Genomic DNA, 15,036 nt, shown 5'->3' with positions numbered 1-15,036 from the left:
CCCATGCTTTGGTAATACTCTACCCCCAGACCTGCCCTGGTGAAAATACCCCCCGTCCTGTCGCCATCAAGCGGAAATCGACAGCAAACCCCTAGGGTTGATCAACCCATCCATCACAGAGATGGGAGCCAGGACCCCCGTGACCCAATGGCATCTGTCCGCCAGAGGCAAAAAGGCTCCCTCTGCTCTCTGAAGGCAGCCAGTGGCTGCACAGCCCTTCAGCCCACAGAACTTGTACTAACCCATTTGCCCTGCTCTTGAGGAACCCACGTGGTTACAGGGAGAACGTGCAAACTCCATGCGTGCACACACACACTCACTCACTCACACACAGACAGACACACACTCACACTCACACAAACACACTCTCTCTCTCTCTCTCTCGGACACACTCACACTCAGACAAACACACTCTCTCTCTCTCCCTCAGACAAACACACACTCTCTCTCTCTCGGACACACTCACACTCAGACTCAGACAAACACACACTCTCTCTCTCTCTCAGACACACTCACACTCACACTCAGACTCAGACAAACACACACTCTCTCTCTCTCGGACACACTCACACTCACACTCAGATTCAGACAAACACACACTCTCTCTCTCGGACACACTCACACTCACACTCAGACAAACACACACACACTCTCTCTCTCGGACACACTCACACTCACACTCAGACTCAGACAAACACACTCTCTCTCTCTCGGACACACTCACACTCACACTCAGACTCAGACAAACACACACTCTCTCTCTCTCGGACACACTCACACTCAGACTCAGACAAACACACACTCTCTCTCTCTCGGACACACTCACACTCACACTCAGACTCAGACAAACACACACTCTCTCTCTCTCGGACACACTCACACTCAGACAAACACACACTCTCTCTCTCGGACACACTCACACTCAGACTCAGACAAACACACACTCTCTCTCTCGGACACACTCACACTCACACTCAGACAAACACACACACACTCTCTCTCTCGGACACACTCACACTCACACTCACACTCAGACAAACACACACTCTCTCTCTCTCGGACACACTCACACTCAGACAAACACACACTCTCTCTCTCTCGGACACACTCACACTCACACTCAGACAAACACACTCTCTCTCTCTCTCTCGGACACACTCCCACTCACACTCACTCAGACAAACACACACTCTCTCTCTCTTGGACACACTCACACTCAGACAGACAAACACACTCTCTCTCTCGGACACACTCACACTCACACTCAGACTCAGACAAACACACACTCTCTCTCGGACACACTCACACTCACACTCAGACAAACACACTCTCTCTCTCTCTCTCGGACACACACTCACACTCACACTCAGACAAACACACACTCTCTCTCTCTCGGACACACTCAGACAAACACACACTCTCTCTCTCTCGGACACACTCACACTCACACTCAGACAAACACACTCTCTCTCTCTCTCTCGGACACACTCCCACTCACACTCACTCAGACAAACACACACTCTCTCTCTCTTGGACACACTCACACTCAGACAGACAAACACACTCTCTCTCTCTCGGACACACTCACACTCACACTCAGACTCAGACAAACACACACTCTCTCTCTCTTGGACACACTCACACTCAGACAGACAAACACACTCTCTCTCTCTCTCTCTCGGACACACTCACACTCACACTCAGACAAACACACACTCTCTCTCTCTCGGACACACTCACACTCACACTCAGACAAACACACACTCTCTCTCTCTCGGACACACTCACACTCACACTCAGACAAACACACTCTCTCTCTCTCTCTCGGACACACTCCCACTCACACTCACTCAGACAAACACACACTCTCTCTCTCTTGGACACACTCACACTCAGACAGACAAACACACTCTCTCTCTCGGACACACTCACACTCACACTCAGACTCAGACAAACACACACTCTCTCTCTCTCGGACACACTCACACTCACACTCAGACAAACACACTCTCTCTCTCTCTCTCGGACACACTCACACTCACACTCACACTCAGACAAACACACACTCTCTCTCTCTCGGACACACTCAGACAAACACACACTCTCTCTCTCTCGGACACACTCACACTCACACTCAGACAAACACACTCTCTCTCTCTCTCTCGGACACACTCCCACTCACACTCACTCAGACAAACACACACTCTCTCTCTCTTGGACACACTCACACTCAGACAGACAAACACACTCTCTCTCTCTCGGACACACTCACACTCACACTCAGACTCAGACAAACACACACTCTCTCTCTCTCGGACACACTCTCTCTCTCTCGGACACACTCACACTCACACTCAGACAAACACACACTCTCTCTCTCTCTCGGACACACTCACACTCACACTCAGACAAACACACACTCTCTCTCTCTTGGACACACTCACACTCAGACAGACAAACACACTCTCTCTCTCTCTCTCTCGGACACACTCACACTCACACTCAGACAAACACACACTCTTTCTCTCACGGACACACACATACTCACAGTGCTGGAGGTCAGGATCGAACCCAGATCTGAGCCATCGCTCACGTCCCCTGCCCCATCCCTGACCAGCAGCCAGATGTGCACCCTGGAGAAGTTCTCTCTATCTCACCTCACACATCTCTGACATGTTGTGTCACCCTTAACACTCAGCTGTTTATTACCAAAGGTCGTCCTACCTCTGGCAATCATTAACACCTTTAATTCCTGATAAGATGAGGGAAGCAACTTCAGAAGAGAGAGGGAGAGACACACCCTTCCCTGGTTGGCCACCTACGTCCCAGCCAATGAGAGCTGGTGGCCAGTCTCCCTGCTTTTGCACACCCTGCTCTGATTGGCTGCCGCACTCCATCCGCTCAACTCCATGGGGGGGGGGGGGTGCGATTGTTCACAGATCTTTACATCAGCGGTTTGAATCCCAACATTCTAGAGGGTCATTTAACAGTCAATCATTCAGGGGTTGAACTTCAACCCTTCCTGCCTTCAAGTCCCTCCACCTTACGTTCCAGGTGCATAAGACATTGGTGAGATGGACTGCCATTTAATAAATGATTCAGTTAATTTTACCCTCTTCTTCCACAGAAAGTCACTAATTATTGGTTTGACGTTAGCCATGTATTTAAAATATTAAATCAGAGAGGGGGCATTCACCATGAACAACAAGGTCCTGGGAATGCTGTACAACAGAGGGCATCGAGATAAAGGTACATGGCTCCCTGAAAGTGGAGTCACAGGTAGACAGGTGGTGAAGAAGTCGTTTAACAGGCTCGGTCAGGGCAGAGTCTAGAAGTCAGGATGTTATGTTGCAGTTGAACAAGATATTGGTTCAAGTTCAAGTTTGATTGTCATTCAACCATACACATATGTAGAGCTGAACGAAGCAGCACTTCTTCAAGGCCAACGTGCAAAACACTGTATTATACAGTCACACACCACCCACAGTCACACACAACACAGTCACACGCACCACATACAGTCATACGCACCACATACAATCACACACATCAGTCAACCACACCACATAATCACACAAACCATACAGTCAAACACAGCACACACTCACTCACACACTCACACACTCACACACACACCACACACACTCACACAGACACACACAAACACACATACACACGAACACACACACGAACACACATACACACTCACACACACACTCTCACACACACAGAGTCACAAAAACAGCATATGATCACACACACCACATACAGTCACACACAGTACTCACTGTCAGACATAACACATAACAGTCACACATAGCACATACAGTCATGAACAACACTTAGTCACACACGCCACTTACGGCCGCACACACAAGTTACTGTCACACACCACACACAGTCACGCAGCACATACCGTCGCACAGAGCACAACTGGGAGTATTATGGACAGCATTGCTTTAGAGAGATGCCAAGAAGCTGTGGAAGTGTGCAGAGGAGATTTAAGAGGATGTTACCAGGGTTCGAAGGACTGAGTTATAGAGAGAGCTTGAGCAGATTGGGACGTTATTTCTTGGAGAAGAGGAAAGTGAGGGTGACCTTATAGAGGTGCATAAAATCATGCCCACAGTTGTATCCCCAGTGCTGCAGAAACAGGAACTAGAGGGCACGGGTTGAAGGTGAGAGTGCAGAGATTTATTTAATAGGAAACTGAGGGATAACTTCTTCACCCAGAGGGTGGTCAGTCTATGGAACGAGCTGCCAGAGGAAGTGGTTGAGGCAGGTACATGAACAACATTAAAAAGACAATTGGATAGGTACACGGATAGGAAAGGTTTAGAGGGATACGGACAGGGAGACGGATAGGAAAGGTTTAGAGGGATACGGACAGAGACACGGATAGGAAAGGTTTAGAGGGATATGGATAGGTACACGGATAAGAAAGGTTTAGAGGGATACGGACAGGGAGACGGATAGGAAAGGTTTAGAGGGATACGGACAGGGACACGGATAGGAAAGGTTTAGAGGGATACGGACAGGTACACGGATAGGAAAGGTTCAGAGGGATACGGACAGGTACACGGATAGGAAAGGTTTAGAGGGATACGGACAGGTACACGGATAGGAAAGGTTCAGAGGGATACGGACAGGTACACGGATAGGAAAGGTTCAGAGGGATACGGACAGGGACACGGATAGGAAAGGTTTAGAGGGATACGGACAGGGACACGGATAGGAAAGGTTTAGAGGGATACGGACAGGGACACGGATAGGAAAGGTTTAGAGGGATACGGGCAGGTACACGGATAGGAAAGGTTTAGAGGGATACGGATAGGTACACGGATAGGAAAGGTTTAGAGGGATACGGACAGGGACACGGATAGGAAAGGTTTAGAGGGATACGGACAGGTACACGGATAGGAAAGGTTTAGAGGGATAAGGACAGGTACACGGATAGGAAAGGTTTAGAGGGATACGGACAGGGACACGGATAGGAAAGGTATAGAGGGATACGGACAGGGACAAGGATAGGAAAGGTTTAGAGGGATACGGACAGGGACACGGATAGGAAAGGTTTAGAGGGATACGGATAGGAAAGGTTCAGAGGGATACGGACAGGGACACGGATAGGAAAGGTTTAGAGGGATACGGATAGGAAAGGTTTAGAGGGATACGGGCAGGTACACGGATAGGAAAGGTTTAGAGGGATACGGACAGGTACACGGATAGGAAAGGTTCAGAGGGATACGGACAGGGACATGGATAGGAAAGGATTAGAGGGATATGGACAGGTACACGGATAGGAAAGGTTCAGAGGGATACGGACAGGTACACGGATAGGAAAGGTTCAGAGGGATATGGACAGGGACACGGATAGGAAAGGTTTAGAGGGATATGGACAGGTACACGGATAGGAAAGGTTTAGAGGGATACGGACAGGGACACGGATAGGAAAGGTTTAGAGGGATACGGACAGGTACACGGATAGGAAAGGTTCAGAGGGATACGGACAGGGACACGGATAGGAAAGGATTAGAGGGATACAGACAGGTGCACGGATAGGAAAGGTTTAGAGGGATACGGACAGGTACACGGATAGGAAAGGTTTAGAAGGATACGGACAGGTACACGGATAGGAAAGGTTCAGAGGGATACGGACAGGTACACGGATAGGAAAGGTTCAGAGGGATACGGACAGGGACACGGATAGGAAAGGTTCAGAGGGATACGGACAGGTACACGGATAGGAAAGGTTTAGAGGGATACGGACAGGGACACGGATAGGAAAGGTTTAGAGGGATACGGACAGGGACACGGATAGGAAAGGTTTAGAGGGATACGGGCAGGTACACGGATAGGAAAGGTTTAGAGGGATACGGACAGGGACACGGATAGGAAAGGTTTAGAGGGATACGGACAGGTACACGGATAGGAAAGGTTTAGAGGGATACGGACAGGGACACGGATAGGAAAGGTTTAGAGGGATACGGACAGGTACATGGATAGGAAAGGTTTAGAGGGATACGGACAGGTACACGGATAGGAAAGGTTTAGAGGGATACGGACAGGGACACGGATAGGAAAGGTTTAGAGGGATACGGACAGGGACACGGATAGGAAAGGTTTAGAGGGATACGGGCAGGTACACGGATAGGAAAGGTTTAGAGGGATACGGACAGGTACACGGATAGGAAAGGTTCAGAGGGATACGGACAGGGACACGGATAGGAAAGGATTAGAGGGATACGGACAGGTACACGGATAGGAAAGGTTCAGAGGGATACGGACAGGGACACGGATAGGAAAGGATTAGAGGGATACGGACAGGTACACGGATAGGAAAGGTTTAGAGGGATACGGGCAGGTACACGGATAGGAAAGGTTTAGAGGGATACGGACAGGTACACGGATAGGAAAGATTCAGAGGGATACGGACAGGGACACGGATAGGAAAGGATTAGAGGGATACGGACAGGTACACGGATAGGAAAGGTTCAGAGGGATACGGACAGGTACACGGATAGGAAAGGTTCAGAGGGATATGGACAGGGACACGGATAGGAAAGGTTTAGAGGGATATGGACAGGGACACGGATAGGAAAGGTTTAGAGGGATATGGACAGGTACACGGATAGGAAAGGTTTAGAGGGATACGGACAGGGACATGGATAGGAAAGGTTTAGAGGGATACGGGCAGGTACACGGATAGGAAAGGTTTAGAGGGATACGGACAGGGACACGGATAGGAAAGGTTTAGAGGGATACGGACAGGGACACGGATAGGAAAGGTTTAGAGGGATACGGATAGGAAAGGTTTAGAGGGATACGGGCAGGTACACGGATAGGAAAGGTTTAGAGGGATACGGACAGGTACACGGATAGGAAAGGTTTAGAGGGATACGGACAGGGACACGGATAGGAAAGGTTTAGAGGGATACGGATAGGAAAGGTTTAGAGGGATACGGGCAGGTACACGGATAGGAAAGGTTTAGAGGGATACGGACAGGTACACGGATAGGAAAGGTTCAGAGGGATACGGACAGGGACACGGATAGGAAAGGATTAGAGGGATACGGACAGGTACACGGATAGGAAAGGTTCAGAGGGATACGGACAGGTACACGGATAGGAAAGGTTCAGAGGGATATGGACAGGGACACGGATAGGAAAGGTTTAGAGGGATACGGACAGGTACACGGATAGGAAAGGTTTAGAGGGATACGGACAGGTACACGGATAGGAAAAGTTTAGAGGGATACAGACAGGTACACGGATAGGAAAGGTTTAGAGGGATACGGACAGGTACACGGATAGGAAAGGTTTAGAGGGATACGGACAGGTACATGGATAGGAAAGGTTTAGAGGGATAAGGACAGGTACACGGATAGGAAAGGTTCAGAGGGATACGGACAGGTACACGGATAGGAAAGGTTTAGAGGGATACGGACAGGGACACGGATAGGAAAGGTTTAGAGGGATACGGACAGGGACATGGATAGGAAAGGTTTAGAGGGATACGGACAGGGACACGGATAGGAAAGGTTTAGAGGGATACGGACAGGGACACGGATAGGAAAGGTTTAGAGGGATACGGACAGGGACACGGATAGGAAAGGTTTAGAGGGATACGGACATGGACACGGATAGGAAAGGTTCAGAGGGATACGGACAGGTACACGGATAGGAAAGGTTCAGAGGGATACGGACAGGGACACGGATAGGAAAGGTTTAGAGGGATACGGACAGGGACACGGATAGGAAAGGTTTAGAGTGATATGGACAGGTTTAGAGGGGTTATAGTTATAGGGAGACTGACGGGGAGGGTTATAGTTACGGGGGGAGACTGACGGGGAGGGTTATAGTTGCAGGGAGACTGACGGGGAGGGTCATAGTTACATGGAGACTGACGGGGAGGGTCATAGTTACAGGGAGACTGACGGGGAGGGTTATAGTTGCATGGAGACTGACGGGGAGGGTTATAGTTACGGGGAGACTGACGGGGAGGGTTATAGTTGCAGGGAGACTGACGGGGAGGGTTATAGTTGCAGGGAGACTGACGGGGAGGGTCATAGTAATGGGGGGGGAGACGGATTTACTCAAGGTTTACAGCATCCACAGACACTCGTGTGTTTATGATTTACTGCTCAATGTGGGTTCTGTTGAACCAGACCAGAGCTGTTACTCTGCCCGGCTGGGATATGGCCGTCAGCAGCCTTTCTACAGCAGATCAGCAGAAGCTACTGGACGAGCCCTATCTTCTCAGACCCCTGTGCTGATGTGATGTGATTATTACTGTGTGAGTGTGATGTGGACATCCAGATACCTGAACCTGCCGACGATCCCTACGCCAGAGTCAGAACCAGATTGATTATCAATAACGTATATGACGTGAAATTTGCCTGTGTTTGGCCGACATCTCTTGAAATCAGGTCCTTTTCCAGCTACCTAACCGATTTTTTAGACACAGTTTTACCAGCCTCAGCAGCATGTTCCTCACACCCACTGACTCACGGGGCATTATAGGGTGGGGCGCCTCACACCCACGGTCTCACGGGGCATTACAGGGTGGGGCACCTCACACCCACTGTCTCACGGGGCATTACAGGGTGGGGCGCCTCACACCCACTGCCTCACGGGGCATTACAGGGTGGGGCACCTCACACCCACTGCCTCACGGGGCATTACAAGGTGGGGCACCTCACACCCACTGACTCATGGGGCATTACAGGGTGGGGCACCTCACACCCACTGCCTCACGGGGCATTACAAGGTGGGGCACCTCACACCCACTGCCTCACGGGGCATTACAAGGTGGGGCACCTCACACCCACTGCCTCACGGGACATTACAGGGTGGGGCACCTCACACCCACTGCCTCACGGGGCATTACAGGGTGGGGCACCTCACACCCACTGCCTCACGGGGCATTACAAGGTGGGGCACCTCACACCCACTGACTCACGGGGCATTACAGGGTGGGGTTCCTCACACCCACTGACTCACGGGGCATTACAGGGTGGGGCGCCTCACACCCACTGTCTCACGGGGCATTACAGGGTGGGACACCTCACACCCACTGACTCACGGGGCATTACAGGGTGGGGCGCCTCACACCCACTAACTCAGCCAAATAGCCACTACTTTAACCATGCTGGAATCTTCCCTGTAATACCATGGGCTCATAGCTTGTTAAGCAGCCTCGTGTGTGGCACCTTGTCAGTGTCCTTCTGAAAATCAAAGTACACAACATCAATCAGTTCTCCTTTGTCTGTCCTGCTTGTTATTTCTTCAAAGAATTCCAACAGATTTTTCAGGCAAGATTTTCCCTTGAGGAAACCATGCTGACTACAGTCTATTTTACCATGTGACCTCATCCTTAATAATCGACTCCAAAATCTTTCCGACCACTGGCCTATAGTTCCCTTTCTTCTGCTTTTCATCCTTCTTGAAGAATGGAGTGACATTTGCAATTTTCCAGTCGTCTGGAACCATTGTTAAAAGACCATTACTCAGAACCCTGGGGTGTAGACCATCTGGTCCAGGTGACCTAATGTGGTGAACTAGATATACCTGTCTGACTGCTCCTGTGGCTCCTCCCACAGACCCCTGCTGACTGCTCCTGTGGCTCCTCCCACAGACCCCCGCTGACTGCTCCTGTGGCTCCTCCCACAGACCCCCGCTGACTGCTCCTGTGGCTCCTCCCACAGACCCCTGCTGACTGCTCCTGTGGCTCCTCCCACAGACCCCCGCTGACTGCTCCTGTGGCTCCTCCCACAGACCCCTGCTGACTCCTCCCACAGACCCCTGCTGACTGCTCCTGTGGCTCCTCCCACAGACCCTGCTGACTGCTCCTGTGGCTCCTCCCACAGACCCCTGTATAAAGGCGACTGTGGTCTGCTGCTCTCCCTCATTTTCCCAGGATGTAGTGTTGTTCTTCAGTCAATAAAAGCCGATATCTCACTTCCTAAGTCTCAGCGTGAGTTATTGATGGTGCATCACCTACCTACCTCAAGATGTTTCAGTTCCCCAAGAACCTTCTCTCTAGTAATGGTAACTTCACACACTTCATGACCCCTGACACCTGGAGCTTCCACCATGATGCCAGTGTCTTCTTCCACAGTGAAGACTGATGCAAAATACTTATTCAGTTTATCCGCCATTTTGTTGTCCCCCTGTCACTACCTCTGCAGCATCATTTTCCAGTGGTCTGATATCCACTCTTGCAACTCTTTTATACTTTATGTATCTGAAGAAAATGTTTGGTGTTCTCTTTAATATTATTGGCATGCCTACTTTCGTATTCCATCTTTACCTTCTTAATAACTTTTTAGTTGCCTTCTATTGATTTTTAAATCTTCCCATTCCTTGAACTTCTTACTAATTTTTGCTCTATTATATACCCTCTCTTTGGCTTTTACGTTGGCTTTGACATCTCTTGTTAGCCACGGTTGTGTCATCTTACCTTTAGAATACTTCTTCTTCTTTGGGTTGTCTATATCCTGTGCCTCCTGAATTGTTTCCAGAAATTCCAGCCATTGCTGCTCTGCCATCATCCCTGCCAGTGTTCCCTTCCAATCAATTCTGGCCAACTCCTCCCTCATCCTCTGTAATTCCCTTTACTCCACTGACTTTGGCTTCTTCTTCTAAAATTTCAGGGCGAATTTAATCATATTATGATAAATTTTCCCAAAGGGTTCTTTTACCTTAAGGCTCTCTAATCAATTCTGGTTCATTGCACAACACCCAATCCAGAACAGCTGATTCCCTAGGGGGCTCAACCGGGAGCTGCTCTGAAAAGCCATCTCATAGGCCTTTAGAAACCCCCCCTCCTGGAACTGAGCACCAACCTGAATTTCCCAAACTACCTGCAAACTGAAGTCCCCATGACTATTCTAACATTGTTCATTTGGCATGCATTTTCTATCTCCCATTATAATTTGTAGGCCACGAACTTGCTTCTGTTTAGGGGTCTGTCCACTTTTTCCCCTTGCAGTTCCTTAGCTCTATCCACAATGGTCCAACACCTTCCGATCTTATGTCAGCTCTTTCTAATGATTTGATTTAACTTTTTATCAACAGAGCAACGCCACCACCTCTGCCTTCCTGCGAGTCTTTTCAATACGATACTTGGACATTAAGCTCCCAACAATAATCCTTGAATAGTATCCAAAGTTGTTGAGGGGGGGTGGCCACGGGGGTACCTCTGCACTAGCCCGTCCACTTCTCACAGGAAAACTGGAGGTCTCCCTGCCTTCCCACATCCTGCAAGAGCGTTCCAGTATCCCACCTGACGTCTCTACTGAGCAGAAACGAGAAAGGGAAAAAAAACTTAGCCTAAAGCTTTGCTTTTATTTGATTTCTCTGACTGAAGCTTCTCGTCGCTGAACCTCGAAGAGCCTCAGGACCACCACTCAGACGACGGCTGCTGTGCTTGTCCCTGCCTTTAATTTGTTGTTGCTAATCAATCCCAAACGTCAACCGGTCGCTGGTCAAAGCTCTTTTTCACTGCAGTGACCCTTTGTACTCAGGCAGGGGATCCGACTGAAGTCCCCCCCTTCTCAAAACTTCAGTTGGTCACTGGCCAAAGAAGACATGGGAGTCGGAAATGTGGGTCTAACTTTGCGTGATGTGTGTGCGTATCACGTGGTAGCGCGAGGACACATATGATTTACATATTTATACATATAACCTGTAATATATTATTTAAATGAACAGGAATGTTCAATCAGTCTATATATACATCAAATTTTACTAAAATATTAAATACACAGCACCCCCCAGCGCTTAGCTATAAACTCCAGCTCAATGCTCAACTACAGACACAGTATATTGTATAATGCATCGAGTATATACAGACATCCACAACACAGCAAATTGTAAATTGTCCCATTCAGGCCTAAATATTTCATTGCTGTCGAAGATTTCTTAATCTTGTGGGATAACAAGGTGCGGGGGGGTGTGGTCACTCTGCTTGACGGGCGAGAATTTGGCTGTGAAGCAGTCTGGGGTTCGGGAGCCTCCTCTGTGGTGGTTGTAGGAGTTGACTCTGAGACTGTAGGACGTGGTTCTGACAGCGGTGATCACCTTTCTCCTTCCAGTTTGTGCATTTTGATCTTGGGACGGTGCATTTAGTTCACTGGAGTAATCCTTTGATTGCTGCTTTCACCATCTGATCTCTTCTCTTAGTTTCCTCATCCAATGAATCCTCTGTTTTAGTATCTCCATTGACTGCTTTCTGTTTGGTTTCCATTCACCCAGCTGGGCTTTGGCCTTTGCATCTACTTTTACAAGCTGCGTCTTGTCTCCCACTTGAAGTTCATGCAGTAACCTTAATGCACTCAGAGTAGATTCTAGTTCTTTATACTCACAAAAGCTTTCTTGATCCCTCTCCCAGCTTAAAAACAAGCTACGTTTCGAAATTAATTGCCTGATTTACATATCAGAAGCTTTCTCAGATGTGTTGCCCGCTAATCCGTTGTAGTCGGACGAATACACGATTCCTCCGAGCAGCATGGTCCTAGCTTGGTCCAAAGTGCTTTCCAACCAGAGGCACAGAGGTTGGCACCAACACCTGTTTGCCCGTTGCTGGGCAACGGCTCATGGTGTACGACGTGGAGACAGTCGTGGCATCATTCAGTACCTTTCTTAATTCACGTTCAGTTGACTCTGTTGCCGGGGATGTGGCATGCAAATAGAGGATGGATCTCCAATCAAGTTGTAGTTGTCTCAGCCACTCATGACCCCACAATGTTTGCCCTCCTGTTTATACCACATACAAGCCCAATGTGGCTGGTCAGTTGCTGTATTTCACTGCTACAAATGTCATTCCCACCGGAGTTATCATTTCTCCAGTATAAGTTCTTAGTCGGATAATCTTTAAAATGCCTCTCAAACTCATTTTGTGGAATGACTGAAATAGCTGAACCAGTGTCCAATTCCATTTTATTAATTTGCTGTTCACCGCTGGTGTAAGTCATATTGCTTGTCTGTTGTTAATTTTCACATCGTAAATCTCATCAACAACATGCAGATTAGTGCTTTTTTTGAAAATGCGACTTGATTTTAAAAAAAAATCTTTTCCTCTACTGTGCGTAGTCTGTTTGTTTGCCCAATGCGCTCTTTGTATGTGACCTACTTAGTTGCATTTTCTACAAGTTTACCTTTAAATCTGCATTTGTTTGGTGAATGAGCCTCTGCCACAACGGGAACACAATTTGTTTGGTAAATGAGCCTCTGCCACAACGGGAACACAATTTGTTTGGTAAATGAGCCTCTGCCACAACGGGAACACAATTTGTTTGGTAAATGAGCCTCTGCCACAACGGGAACACAATTTGTTTGGTCAGGTGGATTTCTGTTTAGAACTGTAATGTCATTCAGACTCACTTTCATTCCTGGCTGTAACTCAATCACAGCTCTGTCTACAGTTTCCATCAAAACAGCAATTTCAACTACTCACTTGAATGTAAGTTGTGCTTCAGTTAGGAGCCATTTTTGAATACTTTAAGATTCCCCAAATTAAACCATCTCTCAGTGCATCAGTACCAGAGTGACAACGCTTAGGCAATCTCATCAATTCAATCACCTACGCTGACATGAAGTCCCTTTCTGTTTCTGCTTATGAAACCTAAAGTGTTCAGTGTTGGTTCTAAATGTTCCTGCATTACTCTTGCTCATTTCAGATGGTTTGGTTGGAGCAGTAAATTGTATGCTCTTAAATCCAATAAATTCAGCAAGATTAGTATTCATTTCTCATTGCCTTTTTTTACTTGCTTCAAAATACTGTTGAATTAGCTCAATATACATGAGCCAGTTCTCTGTTGTGTAATCAAACTCGTCAATCTTTCTGATGTAGCCAGCCATTTCTGCTTGTGTTTTGTGAGCATTGTCACCCAGTACTCACTCTTTACAAACCCAGGAATTCTTTTGCTTTTTTTAACTCAATGTCTCTGCACCTGTGGGCCGCATTTTGAAGTCACCGTGTTTCCTCTAGTTTGAACGTCTCGCTGCATTTGAACGAGTCGATAGCCATCTCGGGGTTGTTTTAAAAATACCTTGTTGTCAACGTTATGTTTTGCAACTTCAAAACATTAAAAATTAAAGGAAGGCACAGGAGTCAGAAAGGGTCCTATCTTTGGTTTTACTCATCGAGACGCGCATGTATCATGTGGTAGCACGGATGCTGTTCACATGTTTAAACATATAACCCACAATGAATTATTTAAATGAACAGGAACGCTTAACCAACCAATGAATATACAAGATTACTCAATCATTCCTGAAACATTAAATACACAACTGTTAGAGTCTAGGTCGTTGCTCTGGCGATAAGACACACTGAGGCCAAAGTTGGGGTCAGCCGGTGACCTCTCTGCAGGGCAGGAGTTGAGTGGACTCTTGCTGTGCCTGCTTCTCAATACTCTGGTTATCATTAGCAGGGTGGGGAAGAGGCCTGATGAGGATCAACAATCACGCAGATCCCAGTCAGTCAGGGAGCAAAGACCTTTTAAAGATAATCACCCCGCCCAAATAACCAGCAACTATCACAGCAAACACAACAATTACAGGTTTAATATCAACAAGGTACACCTCCAGGTTATCCTGAGCTGAGGCAGGTACAGAGTCCAATCTGCGAGAAGAATTCCCTTCCACGGTTAAACTAGAGGGACCTTTGGCATCGTTGCATGGGATCCAAACAAGGCCGGCATTTGTTGGCCATCCGTCACTGCCCCTCGATGGGAAGCTGCCCCCTCAGAGTGCTGCAGCCCATGAGAGGAAAGGGCACCCGAGCTGCCATTGCAGAGGGTTCGGACACGGTGAGGAGTGGTGGTCCTGAGGGTGGGCTGCCTCTTTGGGGTGGGGGGCTCGGGAGGGGAGGTGCACTGCAGCCACTGAGCTGAGCAGGAAGAAGGGAGGGAGAGGAGGAGAGGAGGAAATTGGGAAGCAGCAATAGAAAAGGGAGGATGGGCAGTGGGAGAATGAAAAGAAGGGAATGTGACAAAGAGAAAGAGAGACATGAACAAAAGGGAGCATTTT

At 48.3% G+C, this 15,036-nt stretch overlaps 1 protein-coding gene across 5 annotated transcripts in view; it reads right to left on the bottom strand.

Moving 5' to 3' along the window:
• Window positions 1-2,771, bottom strand: part of LOC140735807 (aquaporin-10-like) — a 136,270-nt gene extending 133,499 nt beyond the window's left edge. Inside the window, exon 1 of one of the 5 annotated variants that reach the window (XM_073061297.1) lies at window positions 2,710-2,771. Coding sequence is in view for 1 of the 5 variants with exons in the window: in XM_073061294.1 (XP_072917395.1) it covers window positions 2,658-2,675 (18 nt within the window). In the remaining 4 variants the exon portion in view is untranslated. The other 4 variants (XM_073061298.1, XM_073061294.1, XM_073061296.1 and 1 more) reach the window with 4 other exon arrangements.
• Between the last annotated feature and the right edge of the window lie 12,265 nt (window positions 2,772-15,036).

The sequence above is a fragment of the Hemitrygon akajei genome, chromosome 11 (assembly GCF_048418815.1).
Source record: "Hemitrygon akajei chromosome 11, sHemAka1.3, whole genome shotgun sequence".
Lineage (NCBI taxonomy): Eukaryota > Metazoa > Chordata > Chondrichthyes > Myliobatiformes > Dasyatidae > Hemitrygon > Hemitrygon akajei.
The sequence above is the reverse complement of the archived record's forward strand: the minus strand, read 5'-3'. Positions and strand labels throughout refer to the sequence as shown.